Here is a 19,387-nt window from a genome sequence, read left to right on the forward strand (position 1 = left end):
ACCACTGACAGAGTATCCAACTAAACCAGGTCTTCTTTATCTGCCAAATTTCAGAGATGACTTGATATCATTATCCCTCATGAGATTAATAAAGTTTATTTTGTTCACCACCTAGTACAAAGCAAATATTTTACAAATATGTTAAATCAAAGAAAGGCAGTATGTCAAATTCTTTACCTGCAGAATTCCCCTCATCTATAAACCCAGCAGTGCTGTCAAAGAAAAAAAAAAAGCACGAGGTTTAATAAGACATATTGCAAGTGAACCCACAAAAGCTCCTCGTAATCATCAGACTCTTTTCCAAATCTTCACTCTAATATTCCATATTTTTTTCTAGAAATTAATGATGTCTGTTGATCTGTAATTCCTAGAATTCATTCCCTTCTGAATTAAGGAAATGTTTGCCTCAACGTCTTACCTCTGGATGCTTCATCTTCATGAATAGTTAGAGATATTAAAAATTTACGGACAGTGGCTTTCAGTTCATATCTACAAATACTTTTAATCTGAATTGAATTAAGTCAGTTAGTTGCTCACTTAAAGCAAACAGAAGTTAACTATTAATCACAGTAGCAGCTATTTATACACAAAGCTTTAGAGCATATTAATAACTATAATTCTGAATGCTTAATGCATATAAATGTATGTTTGAAAATAGTCATTTTCAGAAAAATGTAATTTTGAAAATGCTTCTGAACATAATGATCTCTTACACAAAGATTAAATAACTGTGTAATTACCAAATGAATATCACAAAATTATATGTTGCTTGTCCAGCATTCATGTTTTTCTTAATCAAGTGATATGCCTTTTTTTTTAAATGAGCTTACTTCCCTAGTCTCAAGATCTGTTCGTTCGCAATATATCATTCATCTTAGCATCAAAATATTCTTTTAAATTTACTTACGTTGACACTATTATTAGTGTCATTTATTTTATTCCTATTTATTTCACACCATATGGAAGAAATCTTATCTAAAAATAAAAGCATATTGTTAGAATCCTTTATTGTGTTTTTGTTCCCTGAACTTCAGTTAAAGTTGAAATTGGCCAACTACTGACAACAAAGAGTAATGGCATGTCATATATATATATTTGAAGTAGTAAATTCCATTTCATTCTGTCCAGTCTCATATTTCAAGGTTCAAACCACACTATGAAAATTTTCAAAATTTTCTCTCCATTTAGCCAGAAACTTGAACTGGAAAACTAGGTAACGCATCCATTTGTACTCATTCTAATATGCAAATTATAGCTCTACAGGTTTTCATTACTAATATGCCAAGAAATCTTATTCAGTATAGTCTGCTTCTGCTCATCAATTCAATAGATATTGCTGTCTGTCTACAACAGATATAAAATGGGGAAAAAAATCCAGATCAATTAATCGAAGGCAGGTGCCAGCAACCTATCAGGCACTCGTCTAGACCACAGGAATTCACAAGGGAGGTGGCTGGGCAAAAGACATGGTCTCTGCACTTTTAAAACTTACAATATGGTAGCAAATACAGCTATGTAAAAGCACAATTACAATAGGAATAGCTAATATTTATTGAGCATTTACTGAGTACTAGGAACTATGTAAAGCTTTTAACAGGAAGCACTTTATCAGTTGACCCACACAAGAACTCTATGAAGTAAATTCTTTGTGAAGCCTGACTTGCTAGCTCCGGGTAGATACACCTGTCCTACTGTGCCTTGCATAGTTTTCTATGACTCTCTACAGCAATGATATATGAATATCACACACAGGAAGTAATAGAAGCGGTATAGAGAAAGGCAGAATAAAGTTTGTCTGGAATGGCAAGGACAGTGTCACAGATATTAAGAGTTTAAGGGGTTTGTAAGACTAAAAACTAGAAGGGTAAATGGGAAAATCTGGCTTCACCCTTAATAGAATAATGTGATTATTTTAACAATTTAAGTTTCGCATTTATTGGAAGCACCCACATTCAAGTAAGTTTAAAATGTGACATAAGACTAGTATTTTAATGATCACAATTTGGACTAATGATCATGCTACTCCACTGCTATGACGAGTTACAGACCAGCTTCACTTACAGCATAACCCCACTTTTCACATCCAGAATTAAAATCTTGACCACTTAAGGCTCAGAGAAACCTCAAGATCAAGACACTCATTTTTAAAATTCCATACGTTTAATACTTTTAAAATTTATCACATCATAATGCATTCACATACATGTTTTGTCCCCTATATTTATAACTAGATCCATAATGGAAAATAAAGCATGTCTTTTATTTTTTGAATCCCCAGCTACTACCACTGTGCCTGCCCCAGTGCTTAGTAACTACTTAATGAAGTCTATCATAGAGTCTGAAATATGGATGGAGCACTAAAAAGAAAATGAGAGATTTCAAATTCCATATCCAGCATTTTCCAGGAGAAAGATTCACTGAATTTGGGGAACGTGAGTCAGCCGAAAGATGATTTGAAGGTAAGGGAAAACTGATCAAGCCTCTTTATAGTCTGGGTAAAATACCACTCTCCAAACCTTCACCCCCATCTTGCTTTAATTCCAGGTTCAGTTACAAAAAGGCAACTATTTGAATCATAATCTCTCTTCCCACAAATCTGCCTGCCAGGAAAGGGCACAAACATTAGAGCATTACCAACACTGGGAAAGAACATGCATGCATCATGTAGTAATAAGAGTGCGTGCCAGTTGATTCCACCATCATGTGTCAGTGTACAATTAACTGACCCTTGAACAACGAGGGCATTAGAGGCACTGATCCCTGCATAGTCAAAAATTCACGTTAACTTTTGATTCCCCTGAAACATAACTAAAGTTGTCCCTTGGTATCCATGGGGGACTGGTTCCAGGGTCCCCACAAATACCAAAATAGTACTCCGATGCTCAAGTCCCTTACATAAACTGGCATAGAACAATGCATACAGTCCTCTGCAGCTACAGATTCCTAACCATGGATCCCACGGATCAAAAATACTGTTTGCAATCTGTAGACAAGGGGGATTGACTACTATATATATTATATATATAGTATATATATTATATATATATAACATATATATAAAATATGTACATATTATGTATATATACAGAAAAAATCCATGTATCAGTGGACCCATGCAGTTCAAACCCATGTTATTCAAGGGTTAACCATAGTTACTTTAAGTTCATCCCTGAAAGTCTAATCATTTTTCATACACAAATCAACTTCCGTTTTTTTGCAAGACTGGAAGAGATCAGCTTTTGTCCCAGGTGCTGAGAACAATGTTAGACTTAAATGTTTAATTGAACTTAAAAATATCTATTTTTTCCCAACTACTTTAAAAAGTATGAAATGACAGACCTGAGTCAGAAGCAATCCTAGAGAACATTTAATTACCCACACCCACTGCACAAATTTCCTATAACATCCCTGATGCATAGATAATCCAATCTTGCTTCAAAAATTACTCACCAGAGTTATACTGTTTTAGTTTTTATCTATTCATTAAATATGTATTGAATGACTGCTGTGTGCCAGGCACTACACTATGCACTGATGAAACAGGGGTAAGCCAAACAGAAAAGTAAAAACCTGTCTCCATGGAGATTACATTCTAGTGAAGGGAAACAATAAGTAACATAAATATCAATTAGTAAAAAGTCCATAGGGAAAAATAAAGCAGGGAGAAAAAAAGGGTAAAACATAGTAAAAAAATAAAAAAGAGAGTAGGGAGTACCAATGATGGGGGCTGCAATTTTAAACAGAGTGATCAAGGAAGAACTCACTAAGAGGAGACATTTGAGAAATGGAAAGATGAGGGGGTGATATAGATATCTGAGGAGTGCTTTCCTAGAGGAGGAATCAGACCTGCAAAGGCCTCGAAGGATGACTTTTGTGTTCTTGAGACCAGGATGGCTGCTGCAGGGGTGAAGAAATAGTAGAAGTAAGGTCAAAGGAGGGGGAAAGGGGAAAGAACACTGCAGCACCACAAGCTACTGGCTTTTACTGAGCAAAAAGGGAGCTACCAAGAGTAGCACTTGGAGGAGCACTGAAGTAGCATGATCTACTTGATATTTTACAAGAATCATGCTGGCTGTCATGTGGAGAAAAGATGGCAGAGATGTCAAGAAAAAGGCAGAGTGAACAGTTAGGAGACTTGCAAAGCTCCTAGTAAAAGATGACATTTTGGATCAGGGTGATAGAAGTGTAAGTGATGAGAAATAGACTCCAGATTTAATTAGAATCGAGATTTGGAGGACTTCTTGGCAGTCTGGAACATGAGAGAAAAGCAAGGATAACTCCAAGGCTTTGGATCCAAACACCGGGAAGGATGCCCTTACCTGGTATGTGGAAGATGGTGAGCAAAGCAGGAAGCTGGGTGAGACACTGGTCTAAGAGTGTGATCAGGAGAGAGGTCTGGGCTGAGATCTAAATAGTCTGCAAACAAGGCATTCCAAGCCATGAGCTGGGATGAGATCGCCAAAGGAGTGAATGTAAATAGAGGAGAGTGCCAAAGAGCGATCTCTGGTGTTTGCCAAAGCTAAGAGTTCTGAGAGTTGAGGAAGAATCTGCAAAGGAGATGGAGAAGAAACAACCTAAGGAAAAACTGGGAAGGTGTGGTGTCCTGGAAGCTAAAGAAAAGTGCTTCATGAAGGCATGATTGTGTCAAATCCCCTTCAAAAGTCAAGTAGGATAAGGAGTAAAAACTGTCCTTGGGTTCAACACAAAGGGCATGGCAAACATGACAGGAACAATGTAATATTAGGGGAGTAGTAAGGGCAAAGGCCTGTCTGCAAAGGGGTCACAGACTAATGGGAAAAAAAGAACTAAAGGGAAAGAATATAGGCAACTGTTCTAGATAAAGAAAAGACAAACAGGACAGTAACTGAAAGATAAAGTGAGATAGAAAGGTTTTTTGTTTTGTTTTTTTCTTTAAGATGGAAAAAAATAACAGCATACGTGCATACTTATGGAAATGACTCAATAGAATGGGAAATTTATAAGGTGAAATAAGGGAAAATAGCTGGAATGATAGCTTTTAATGGGAGAGACGAGATCTAAGATACAAGTGGAGGGGCTGGTCTTGGCCAAAAGCACGAACAGTGCATCCACAGGTCTAGGAGGAAGCCTGCATCACATGCAAAGTGCAGGCAGGGATGCAGGGACATCGAGGAAACACAAAGGAAGGAGATGAGAGAATCTGGTGACAGGAGCTCTCATTCTGATTGTTCCTATTTTTCTCAATGATGAAGATGTGGTGAGAAGATATTTTCCTGGGATACTCGTACATAGCAGAGTAAGATCCAAAGAAATGTACAGTATACATCACATCTTGCTAATTCATGCAATGGGTTACAAATTGGGGGAGATGTACATCCACACAACTTTCTTATAATTACATTTATAACGTGGTTTTTATTCGGTCATCATTTCTTCAAAACTTTACTCCAGGGAATATGAGGTAAAATCTCATCTGAAAAACAACAACAACATACTGCCAGAGTCTTTTGTTATACATGTGTCTGTATATTTTAAAACAAAAATCTGAATTCCAGGTAAAGTAATAACAACTATAAAGGCAACAGTGGAAAAAAAATTTAAAGACCACTTTGCCATATGTAAACTATATACACAGCCTTTTTACAAACTCTACATCCAGCCATAATTTTTCACATAGCTGTAATCCGTGTGTTCATACACCTGCGTTCTATTTCAGGGGGTTATTATTTGTATATTTATATGTACTCCAGGTCCACGTTTTCATTTTAATGGCAATGTAATGTTCTTATCACATACTGTGTCTACGTAATCATTTCCCAATCACTAGACACTTTGAGGTTCTCCCTCCACCCTGGTTTTTAGAAAATTATATACTGTACATCTAAAAATATATCTTTATGCAAACTTTTGAAAATTTTACTTTCTTATATTATAATCCATCAAGTGAAATTTCCAAATCAAAGAATATTGGTAGTTTTCTAAGTGAAATCAAAAGCACAGACCTGACCATATTAACTTCTATATTCAAAGTATTTATATACTTTGGTCTCTAATATGCATCAGTAATTCAAAATAGGTTTGTTGAATTAATAAGCAAACTAACAAATGAATGAAACATGTTACATATGCCGGGCTATTATCTACAATATTCTCTATAGAAAATATTCCAATTTATTTTGCAACCAGAAAATCTTTTCCTACAAACAATTAGCAGTTTTTTCCTAATTTGCTAATTTAATATGTTATCTTAATTTTCACTTCTAATTATTAACAAGGTTTAATACTTCCCCAAGAGTTTATTTACTAATTGCATTTTCTCCTGCTATAGTCTATTTAATGTTTTGAGCATAAATATATTTACTTTTAAGTAAATATATCATAATATTTTTCCAATCTGTTGTTTTGCTTTTAAAGCCTCTATTGGAGGTTTTAAAAATTATAATACAGTGAATCACATCATTGATAAAGAAAATCACTCCATTTCTATTTTTTAAAATTTTAGAAATTCTTAAACAAATGATATTGAGAATGAGTTCTTATATTTACATTATTTTTATTCACATTCTTTCCTTTCCTCAATTCTTTCTTCTCTGCACTATCTTATCTGATTTGTTCAACACTGAACTCTTACAAATAGTTGGATCTATTGCTGGAATTTTTATTTTGTTCCATTCATCTCTTTTCTGCTTTTGATAATACATTATTATGCCATGTACATTATATACTCTTTATTTGGAGTAATTACTTTCTATCTAAGCAGTTCTTGTCTTTCAATAGTTTCCCTAACAATCACTGTCTCATCACTGTTCCCTCCAGATTTAAAAAATTCTAACACATTAAATATGTATACTAACCTAAGAAATGTCACTGTGACTATACATATTTAACTTTCATAGTCAAGAACTGGATTTATCACATAATGGAGAGGCAGGGCACACAATGGTCCTCGATCAGAAACCAGGAATTGAATCTCAGCAGTGTCACTAAAGTGCTAATTTACCTAACCTGTCTGCACTTCCTATAATTCACTCACATTTGTATGGAAAACACGAACATTCTTGGTTAATAAGAGAGTGCACATGAAACACATACACACACAGGCATAAAGGATGGGCTTTGTTTTAGGGTCTGTCACATTTTGACTTTTCACAATACCTGTAATAAGCTGTCTTTAAGTAAGCATTATATCCCAGGAAATGAGGATTAGAGATTTTCACAGATAAAGACTATTTAAGGAAAAATGACTCACTCACAATTCTATATTCTTTGCAGTATTTGATTAAACGTATTGGATGAATTTTGACATTAAAAACCATTTTAAAAGGATGAACATGTAGAAGAAATTAAGTAAACTCTGAAAAATTCTACATATTTCCCTAATATAGGATAGGCATGAATATAATGAAAGATTTTAAAGAAATTCCCAACAACCTTGCTTTCAAGAGGCATGATAAATGACTCTTAATAGTTCTGGTTTTTGTGGTGGGGTTGGCATGTTTTCCAATCTTAGTGACTTCACTGCTAGGCGGGCAGTAGGCCTGTGGGCCCTGCATGACCTCTGAGATAGTCCTGATATACATGCTGTCTCACCTACAAAAATCACAGATGGTCACATTACACTGACACTGCCTGTCTGCCCAAAAATAGTGGAGGGAAGAGTTCTAGAAGACATTTTCTTTCACTTTACAGCAAATATTAGAATTAGGTAGACATGGTAGTTAACTGCTTCAGATTTTATCCTGATAACAGCTTATATCACTATATAATTTTCTTTCAAAACTACAAGCAGTTGTTAATCAAATATTAAACGCTGAATGTTTAGTGCTTGAGTGTTATGCATACAATTTTAGTGCCCCATTTTCTCTCTGTGTTGTATGGAATGCCTTCCTGACATGGAGTTATCAATGAAATCCAAAAAATATGACAATGGAGTTTTATATGAAAGCTTCAATTATTAAAAATCTTTTTATTCCAAAGCAATTACTTTCAAGATTTTATTAAAACTATTCCTTCTTTGCTTCTTAAAAGGCAGATACATCTTTTCCACTGAGAAGTAAATTCTTTTGTCTATAAACAGGCATATAAAATATTACAAGACAGATCCAATATCACAGCTCCAACTGATCCCCCACTAGCAGCCGAGACTATACTCTAACAAACAGATTCACATTTTTACTACTTTCTTATTCAACCCCTCCACATAGCCAAGAAAAACTGTTTGCTCTACTCAGAGCCTTACATTTATTTCTGTTCTCTTCCTCCACCAGAAGAATACCTTTCTCTCAGACACCCTATGTTTATGACTTTCTTTAAAACGTCACTTATCTGGCTGGAGGTAAATTTTACATACTAATACAAACTGAACACTTGAAAGAGAGTACTGACTCCCTTTTAAAGTACTCATTCTGTCTTTCAAGTTTGACTATTCAATTTATATTATGAAATTTTTACTCACCTCTTTCTTACTAGTTATGATAAGCATTAAACTCTCATGATTTCATTTCCCTTGAATTTAAAAAGGTGTTAGGGTGATGACTGAGATGGCTACACCTGATAACAAAAGCTACCATTTATTGATAGCTAGGCATTTTTACATGCATCAGCTCATTTACTTTCTACAACAACCCTATTTTCTAAGTCCTAGCATAACACTCATCCCAGAGATGTAGAAACTGAAGCACACAGTGGTCATCTGTCAAAGGTTATACAACTTATGTGTGAATGCTTAATAAATACGGATGCCTTCCTTTGCCAGGCAACGTGAAAGCACTTTACAAATATTAACTTATGTAATCTTCATAGCTACCCTATGAAGCAGGTATTAGCCCCATGCTACAGATGAGGAAACTGAAGCCAAGTCTTGACACAAGCCCCAGTAGTAAGTGGCCAGCCAGAGTGCGAGCCTAAGCAGTGTAGATCCAAAGGCCTCAAGTTTCACCACCATGTTATTCCACTTTCTGAATTAACTCTGCAGCAATTAAGTACGTATCTGAGGTTTTTTGTGTTCACCTACAGCAATGGTCTGTTGAGTATTGCTTTTATGCATTCTTTAGCTTGCTACATATTTAAGAGCTTAATAAACAGGAGGGTACTAAGTGCAGGGAGAGGACAGAAATACTATTAATACCTAATTTGCCAACCCCATGAGTTTCTGGTCTACCAGGGAGATGAGTCACAGGCAAAAAGATATATTGCGAGGAATAATGCACTTACGTGCCCTAAATGTGGCTCAGAGAAAGTGCTAACATTTAGCAGAGGCCAACTGAGACCTCTTTCCTGAGAAAGCTGGACCTGGAAGGATGAGTAAACACCCTTTGGATAATTCTATGGTAGGATTAACCACCTCATGTTTGTCTTTCCCCACTAGACTTTGGTCTTTTAAGAACAGGGACTATTTTTATCTTTGTCTCTCCAGCACTCAACAAAGTCATCGCTCAGTAAATAGCTATGGGAAAAGGAGAGAATGTTTTGGAGAAAGCACATTCCAAGCAGACAGACTATCATGAGCTGAAAGGGAAAAGCAGAAACGCATTTTCTAAATTGTAGTTGCTGCATCATAGGCAGTACCTCAGTGTTGTCCAACTCCAGGGGGCCCCGCTGCAGGCCGTGTGAATAAACGCCCCCTTGGGGAAATGCAACGTGAATAAAGCCCTCTGGAACTGTGGAGCCCCCAGCAGCCCGGAGGTAGGCATATCCCTGTTCACTAGCTCTTAGCAAGGGAATGTTCTAACCAGCTTTTCTTTCCTCGTTATTCCTTGAAATGCCGTGGCTGTATTCTTGAACAACTCACTTAAAAAGTTTATGTTTTACAAGTAATGTCCACATAACATGTCATGGTAAAGAACAATTATATTTAGGGAGAACTTTCAGTGTCACCGAGCAGTTGAGCATGGACAGACTATGGAGCCAAGCCTCCTGGGAGCAAACTCTGGCTCTACGAGTTGCTCTGAGACCATGAGAGAAAGTTACTTCATCTTTCTACCTAAATATCTTGAAATTAAAAAGATTATAGTGTTATCTCACTGAGCTATTTTGGCGATTATGTGAATTAATATATAGAAAATGTTTCTATATATTAATATATATTTATATATATAATTAATATATTAATTTAATATATAATATATAGAAAAGCATGCCTGGCACAGCGTCAACCATGGACAAATGTTAGGTATTATCATTTCCAGGGTGTTGGCAGCTAAATCGACTGCCAATTCATACTGTGCCATGAAGAGTGACTACTGAGAGTCCCCCCAGGGCAGGACAGGGAGATGATAAAATCAGATCAAGAAGAATGCTGGTGTCACCACCACTGGTGGCACTGGTGGTCCCATGTGACATTGCTTAACCTCGTGAAATGAGGCTCCCGCCATGTGGCTTTTGACACATATTCCAGACCACACTATGGCAAACAGTGGTGTTAATATTTAATAAAAGGCCCAAGGAAAAAACATTCAGTCTCCCAACTTGAGTTTAGAAGTATCTGCAAAACTTAGCTATTTTTTCTCTCTACATCCAGGGAAATTAAAATGCAAATGTGGAAAAATGTTCCGTGGTTTTCTGGTGAGTACAGCTTTTCCTCCTGACAATGGAAGTTTTCTTACAGAAGTGTCACTACTATGTACTCTGCTGGTCAAAGAAAAAAGAAAGGTGAAGAAATGAAGAGAGCGTAGACAGGATGGATGTATACAGGAACCCCGTTGGATCAGAAAAAAGAAAAGGAAATTAGTTTCATGTACTTTTGAGTCAAGATAGCCGAGGCTGCTTGCTATGCGAGATCTACCAGCAGGTTCTGCTCGTACATCATTAGAGGTGTGAAAGCCAAGGATATCAGTATGATGTCATTCAACATAGACAGTAGTCCTACTTTGAGCTTGAGACATGGAAGAGGGAAATATGAATGGGTGAGAGAGAGAAATGTTTTATACAGAAGTCACATGAATAACTTCATAGAATTCATGTTAACAGAATTCATGTTAACAGACTTCCGTGATCTCACTGACAACTCACTCGAGGGTGTTGCAATACTACCACACAAACATAATTAGATCACAACCCTCACTATAACTCTGCAATGTCAATGCCACCAGAAATAAAACTTGGGGGGGGGTGCACATAAACCATTAATGTGTATGAAATAAGGCAAGAGAGGAGATCAAACAAAGTTTTACTTTACATGTCAGTTTCATACCAGTAGAAAGCATAAATCCAATACAGAAATCCTGCTTTAAAAGAAGATTAAACTGGGGCCAGCCCGGTGGCTCAGGCGGTTGGAGCTCCATGCTCCTAACTCCGAAGGCTGCCAATTCAATTCCCACATGGGTCAGTAGGCTCTCAACCACAAGGTTGCTGGTTCGACTCCTAGAGTCCTGCAAGGGATGGTGGGCAGTGCCCCCTGCAACTAAGATTGAACACGGCTGAGCTGCAGCTGAGCTCCCAGATGGCTCAGTTGGTTGGAGCGCCTCCTCTCAACCACAAGGTTGCCAGTTTGACTCCCGCAAGGGATGGTGGGCTGCACCCCCTGCAACTAGCAACGGCAACTGGGCCTGGAGCTGAGCTGCGCCCTGCACAACTAAGACTGAAAGGACAACATCTTGAAGCTGAACAGCACCCTCCACAACTAAGATTAAAAAGGACAACAACTTGACTAGGATAAAAGTCCTGGAAGTACACACTGTTCCCCAATATCTCCTTCCCCAATAAAATCTTAAAAAAAAAAAAAAAAGATTAAACCAAAAGAAATTGGGTGGGGTGGGGAACAGAAAAAACACACTTCATTATAAAAAAAGAAACAAGCATTAACTGATTATTTAAAAATCTGGCTGATTCTGGCTAACTTTGTTGATCTTAAATGAAATTCTTTTTTAACATTAATGCATAATTTCATGATGTTTTGATCAAACAAGATCTTACATTTGCTTGGCATTAAAGAATAAGAATTCAAAGTGCGGTTTGGGGGGAAAAATGTGATATTTTTAGAAGAGTTACTCAACAGGCCATATCACACCTATTACAAGCTGCAATATGCAGCTACAAATTGTGTTCCAGAAGAGGGAGTACTGGAACAGAGGCTGGCAAAGGATAAACTAGTGTAAATCTAAGATTAATTCAACAAACCCAGTGCAAATAACCCAGTGAAATTAGTATGTCAATTCTTGGTAAAGGTTTTGCATATTGGTGAATATCTGACCTTAGAGACTTCTTGATGTTCCCTACAGGCACTAACCACCGCTGAGAAAGAGCAGTAAAATAAATGCTAACACCATGGAGAAAGGACTAAATTAAATGGCTTGCTTTTTGACTGACTACGAATATGCCAACAGTGATAACAGTACTATGTTCTTGTAATTTTGCCCTTTCTAGACAATACTGTGTGTGTTATGCGTGAGAGATACAAGGTCCCAGATGACAACCAAAGAAAGCAGAACTATACAAGCACATTCTTTCAATCCTGTTGTAACAAACCATACCTAAAAACTTTGGCTACAGGTACAATACTGCTAAATAAACCCTGCGCAAAGTGATTGTGTATGAAAGACATACAAAATAAGATTACCCTGTAGAATACAGTAAGTTTGGAGAGTGCAAATTTGTGTGGAAGGGGTTCAGAACAGTCCTCCACAAGATGTGCCACCTGGGCATATGGATTATTTTGAGTCGAAAGCAATCAAGACCCTGTGGGCTCCAGAGAATCTTTTACCTTTCCCTTGAAGAATTTAAGTTGGGAGCCTTGCCCATAATGAGAGTTATCACCAGAGATAACTTTGTTATAACTGATCTATCATATGGCAGGGCAAACATCTAATTACTAAATATCTGCTCTTATCGTCCTTCAAATGACCTTCCTCCCCTCAGAAACCCCAAGGCGCCTTACCTCATTCTTAGCTCAAAATGCCAGAATATATACCTCATTTTAACTTTGTTTCTGAACCTTTCATATATGTGAGTTTCCCAAACATACATACATACATAAATTTGGTTTGATTTTAATTTAATCTGTCTCAAATATATATATATTAGACCAGCTGAACCTAGAAGGGTAGAGGAAATTTTCTTCCTCTCCTACAGTGTCCTATGTGAAATTTGAGTCTTCAAGTTTAAACAGTTTGAGTGGCAATGACAGTAAGGCAGGGGCAATGATCTGGTCCCAGGACTCAAAACAAGGATAAGAGCAAAACAAACCAGAACAATCAAAGGTAGCTTTAGTGAAGCCAAAAACCTAAAATACTGCCCTGTTCAAAATAGGCACTCATAAGCTGATTTTGCCGTAACTCGTCAAGGAAACTGAACGCTTAAACTAAAATAAACACAAATACCCTTGATTTGAGATGTTTCTGTCTTTTACTATATGATTCATTTAATACAAATTAACACCCACAGTAAACTGCTTGACATCTTTATCTTTCTCAGAGTTTCTGTTGAAGAAACTGACTGACTCTTCCAATTCCAGAAATTCATGGCCACATGCTCTGCTTCACCCATCCTATAGTAACCACCTCAGCCAAGGATTTCTAATACTTCAAAACTCAAAGAGGCAAGAGCTTTGGGGAAGGAAGGAGAGAGTTTAAAAGCACAATGGGGGTGGGAAAGAAGACCAGATTCAAGAGATGCTTAGTCTGATCATATCATTTACAACTAAAAACCTCCACTGACTGTTCCTCCATAGGCAGAGCCAAATAAACCCTGTTCAGCCTACCGCCACCCCCTACCCCCCAAAAAAAAATTCATTCCAGTGTCATGACCACCCTACCACCACGCTTCAGTCACTTTATGCTTCAAACATTGCTTTGATTCTTCTGTGCCTTTATACCTGCTGCTAATTCTACCTTAAGTGGTAACAGAAAGAGGTTTTGTTGTTTTAATCCTGACTTTGTACCAGTGACCTTGTCATTTAACTGCTGTAGGCTATATCCACACCCAGTAGAAAGGGACCTGTTTCACGCCTATTTCAAACAGTTAGAAGGATTAAGTGAGATAAACACGAAATGTTAGCTCCTTTCCCAGCTCCCTCTATATCTGTTGAACTCCTACTCACCCTTCAAACCCCAGTTTAAATAATTCTCTCTGTAAAACCCTCTTAATTCTGTGTTCTATTTACTTCCTCCCACAAGGGACTCAACTGCCCACTCTTCTGTGTGTCCCACAGCACCTAGACAAACCTCTACTGTATGTTAATTGCTTGCGGGTGGTCTTTCTTTTCCATTAGAGAATGAAAACCTCCAGAGTGGGATTTTTATGTAATTACTGTCTACTCCAAATCTGACAGAATCAATAATGGAAGTTTAATTAGCATTTGTTGAATAGAAAATGAATTATTTCATTAAACTGTTATAAACAAAAACCTTTGGATGGCGTATCAAATATTTTATAATACCCTAATTTTTAAAAAAGAACAATCTTAACTAGAGTGGTACCCTACCAGCAATGTAATTATTTTAACGTTTCTACTTACTATTCATCCATTTAATTCATTTATTCAACACGTGCCTCCTAAGAGTTAGGGATGTATCACTTAACAAAATGGACAAAAAACACTGTCTGCGTGGACCTTATATTTACCATAAGCAAATTGGTGGGAAAAAATTATCATTGCAAACTTGTCAACATTTACTAAGTATTGAAAGGACAAAAAAAACAAACAACAAACAAAAAAACCCTTCTGACCACACTTAACATTTAACTACTTAAAAAAGTAGCATGAAATTAACCAAGAATTAGTGTATCGAACAAACAAAATGTAATGTCGTTAGAAAAAAAGCTCATTATGGAACCATTTTCTTGTAGCTGAAAATAATGCTTGCGACTTCTCTTTTGAGAGGTTAGTAATCTTATGAGTTTTAAGTATTTCACGTGTACAATTACCTACTTTACATACTGTATGATTCTGTCAGATTTGGAGTAGACAGTAATTAGATAAAAATCCCACTCTGGAGGTTTTCATTCTCTAATGGAAAAGAAAGACCACCCGCAAGCAATTAAAACACAGTAGAGGTTTGTCTAGGTGCTGTGGGACACACAGAAGAGTGGGCAGTTGCGTCCCTTGTGAGAGGAAGTAAATAGAACACAGAATTAAGAGGGTTTTACAGAGACAGAATAGACTCTAATTTGTAATGTGGTGTCGTTCCATGTGGTCTCCTACAAAGCCTTTTCATGATCTTAGAACATTCTTCATTTTATAAGTGAAGCGGTTTTATGAAATTTTGTTATCAGGGGTTCTATTCTCAGGGGCACTTTCGCCAGGAGTGACACAGGCCTTAACAGGACTGAATCAGAACCATGTTCCAACTAGCTGCACTGTCAGGCAAGCAGCCCAGGCACCGCAGGACCACACTATGATACACAGAGGCATCCTTCGTTCTTATACACCAGCCTTTCCAATCCTTCTTCCTCCATCCTCTTTGTTGCACCCACCCTGTTTCCCAAGAATGCCCCATGCTTTCCTTTCTTTATTCATTCCGTGGCTAGAAAGTCCTTTCCTCATTTCCGCTGTGACAATACTACTCATCAACATACATTTCCATCAGGAAGAGCTTCTGGTTTCCCTCAGCTCCCAGTAACCTTACCCTTTTTGAATTCATCAGCCCTCTGAGAGCCTTTCTTATGGAGTTTAGCAAGTTCTACCTTGCTTCAGTTCCACCCTGCCACCCTTACTGGAATATAAATGCTCCTCACCATTCTGCTCACATCACCTGGAAGGGGACCTAACAGGGGCTCAATTTTCCTATCAGATAAAATAGTCAACATAATATCCAAATACCCAATACTTGCCATAGCTAAACATGAGGAGGCTTCATTTAGAGATCTTTTCAAAACATTATTAAATTTTGAAATCACAAAAAAGATTCAGTCTCGCAGAACAAATCTTGCTACCTAAAATTGTTCTATGTCAGAAGAAACAAACAAACAAAAAAAGGTGGTCTGGGTGTTCCAAGCAGAGAATGCTGAGAAAAGAATCCCTGATCATGAGACGTCAACACCACGTTATTTGTTGGGTCCTGAAGGTGCAGGTATCTTCTACATAAAGAGAGTTCACTTCAGCTGTACTTTATGGTCATTTTGGACTTTAATGTGCCAACTTAACATTTTATTGAGAGACTATCCCTGCTTCACTAATTGCTCAATAAACAAACAAAAAGGATGTCAAAAATGACAGCTTTGGGATACAAAGTGCAGTGTGTGTGTGTGTGTGTGTGTGTGTGTGTGTGTGTGTAGGAGGGAGGGAGGTGGGGAGGGGTTAGCCTCAAGGTTCCTACCCATGGAATTATATAAATGGGGCTCGATTCCCCTGAGAGCCTACAGAGAAAGGGTGAAAAGCATAAATGTCAAACAAGCGGTGACTGGACAGATCATCGGAGCCCCAGGTTGAAAGGGCTTCATCAAGACCCAGCCATAGAGAGGAAATACGTAGGTCAACAGCACCCTAAAGGAAACAAAAACTGAATTATGAAATGAAACATTTAAAAAGCATCAGCAGTATGTCTTAAAAAAATTCCTAGTGAGATTGAAATGTCAACCCCCCCACTTTCCCTCAAAAGTGCTTTCTAATAATACTGAGTACATTCCAAATAGCTCCCTTCTGCCAAGAACTTGCCAATTGTACCTTTCCTGCTCAGCAACCAGGGTGAAAAATCAATGCCCTGGGAACGTTAATACCGTATTTTTAAAGTAAATTGCAAAGATCTATCTTGCTGGGCATTTATCCACAGGGGGAGTAGCTCCTAAACGAATTTAGGAAGTGAATATGACCTTTAATAGATACAATAATTTGATTCCCAACGGGAAGGCAGGAGAGGCAAAACAAAGAGGAGAATGGGTGAATATGGATTTAAAGGAAAAAGTTAGCAAAACGGAGTAAGGGAAACCATTTGGGAAAAAAGATGGAAGCAAAAAGTCATACAAAAAGCAAAAATTATACTCTGTCTAAAGATAAATGACTAGAGAAGAAAAAGAGAGAAGGGGTAGCCAAAACTAGTTTTTGAGTCTAGAATTACTTCACTTTAAAATCAACTTACTGTTACTTTAAGACTGATGGGCTTGGCACTTTGGAATCCTAGAAAAGGAAAGGAGCTAGCAGGGGGAGAAACAAAGTGAGCGAGTTCCGGAAATTAGAGACCCTCCCTCTTAAGCGGTAGAGGATCCTCAGGCAAGGCTAGATGAAGGAAAAGGCTGGTGATGAGCGGGGGTCTTGGAAGGGCTCAGAGGCTACAGTCACACGGATTCACTTGACGGTGGGCGATTAAAGATACCACATGGCTTCGGGGTAGACTACAGCGAGTCCCCCCCCCAACCCCCTAGGCAGCCGGCCTTAGAAGCGAGACTGATAGAGGGGCTCTCAGGACCAGAGACGCGGAGGGGAGTATTCTCGGACCTGCCAAGACTCGACGGGGACCTCGAAGGCGCAAAAGGAAAGCAGCGATCAGGGTTACGAGCGGTAACGCCAGGGGCCCTGGATTCCCCTTGCAGAGCCCGAACTCACCGATGCCAAGCCCTACGACCAGGCGTCCCGCGAGCAGGGTCTCCTTGTTGTTCGCCGCGGCCAGCACCGCGGAGCCGGCGGTGAAGAGGGCACTGGCCAGCAGGATGGCGGCGCGGCGGCCGCAGACGCCGTTGAGGGCCCCGCCAGCCAGCGCCGAGACGGCAGCCGCCCCCACCGTGCTGGACACCAGCAGCTCCTGCCACAACGCGTCCAGGCTGAGCTGCCGCTTGAGCAGCAGCATCGCCCCCGACACCACCCCGGTGTCATAGCCGAACAGGAAGCCGCCCAGCGCGGAGAAGACCGCCACCACGTACACGAAGGCGGGGGTCTCGTCCTGCTGGAACTGCTGCCGAGCCGCGCGCTCCAGGTCCCCGACGCCGCCGCCACTGCCCGCGCCCGCGCTCTGCAGGCTGCTGCTCGACTCCGCGGCCGCCAGGAGGCTGCGCTCCCCGGCCGCGATCGCCGCGTCCGGCTCCTGCTGCTTCCTGCGCCGCTCGCCCTTGAGGCTGCTCAGACTCCGCAGCGTGTACTCCACATTCTCGCTCGCCTTGCGGGACATAGGGCAGCAGGGGCCCGGGGCTTCCCGGGGGGACGAGGCAGGAGCAGTCGCCGCCGCCTTCCTCCTCCCGGTTCTCGCTCCGGATGCCACGGCAGCAGCCGCCGCCGCGGCCGATCCGGGGAGAAAGTTGCTGCCTGCCGAGCACCGGCGATGCGGAGTTGGAGCCTGGCGGGTCTCACCCGAGACTCACGCCCCGCGCCTGCCGAGCTGGCGCTGCGAAGCGGGCGAGAGGCGGGGCCGCGGGTCACGTGCAGCCCCGGGCCAGCAGGGCCGAACCACGGAGATGCCCCGCCCGCTCCCTGGGCGGGGCCGGGCTCGGCCCGCCCCGGACTCCACCCCCAGGTGGAGGACTACCTCTAATGTAGGCTCCTATATTTAGGGCTCTGACATCTTTAAGGAATGAACCCTGCCTTGGGGGCTGCAGTTGGGGTGCAGGCCAATATTGGTTTTGGGAGTCTAGGGAGAGAACTCCTTAAAACACCCTCATCTGCCTTCTAACAGTCTGGGGATGGCCAAGACAGGAAGGACCTAGAAAAATTATCCTGGTATGACACATAGCAAGTACACTTCATCGGATAATATTGTGACATAAATGAGTTTGTTGTGGAACAATTAAGGAGTGTGTTCTCCTGTTTCAGTAACCAGTTTCCTCTCACTGCCATTCCCCCCTCAATTTATGCTTAAAGTCAGGGTACATCTTGATGCTTTCAGGACAGAGATAATGTGTCTCCCCAGGTGAATCCCAAACCTTCTCTCATGGAACTTTGATATGTAAAAGAAAATTCACATTTATCTATTTCACTACTCTTGTATAACGAGGTAGTTCCTCGTGGTAGGAAGTAAACCAAAGAATCCTTCCCCAACATGCTCATCAAAAGGAAGAATGTCTTCTCTCCCGAGAAATCCCCACTGTTGCCCTCCATTTACAGGGGCAATGTAAACAAAACAAAAATGACACTATTTGCGACCAGTTTTAGAGAAGCACGATTTTGGCCCTCCGATTTGATTTCACTCTTCAAGCTGAGGGCAGGAAGTAAAGCATCATAGGATTCTATTCCTTAGAATTTCAGTGCTCTTTTGTTTTTCTTAGTTAACAAAGAGGTTTCTTATCCTGAGGCCTATCTTTCATGTGACCTAAAACTTTTTCCTTTTAGAGAAAAGGATTTCATTGTCCCTGTTTCAATAAAAAATTACATTAGAACTTGTCAAAATTGCTTTCATTTGGATGATCAGTTATAATTATCTTCCACAATATAGCACTTTCCTTTCCAACAACATGGAAAAATGAATTAATGAATTCAGAGGGTTTAACTTTTTAGACTTATTGTGTGGCTTCAAAGCAAGGCTCTCTTCACTCTCAGGGATCCGTTAAA

The 19,387-nt window shown here is 39.7% G+C and overlaps 1 protein-coding gene across 1 annotated transcript in view; it reads right to left on the reverse strand.

Moving 5' to 3' along the window:
- SLC2A13 (solute carrier family 2 member 13) overlaps positions 1-18,236 on the reverse strand; it is a 311,261-nt gene extending 293,025 nt beyond the window's left edge. Inside the window, exon 1 of the mRNA XM_081061327.1 lies at positions 17,456-18,236. Coding sequence (XP_080917453.1) covers positions 17,456-18,014 — 559 coding nt within the window. The 5' untranslated portion in view covers positions 18,015-18,236. The remainder of the gene's footprint in view (positions 1-17,455) is intronic.
- Between the last annotated feature and the right edge of the window lie 1,151 nt (positions 18,237-19,387).

Source organism: Rhinolophus hipposideros, assembly GCF_964194185.1.
Source record: "Rhinolophus hipposideros genome assembly, chromosome: 9".
In the NCBI taxonomy this organism is placed as follows: Eukaryota; Metazoa; Chordata; class Mammalia; order Chiroptera; family Rhinolophidae; genus Rhinolophus; species Rhinolophus hipposideros.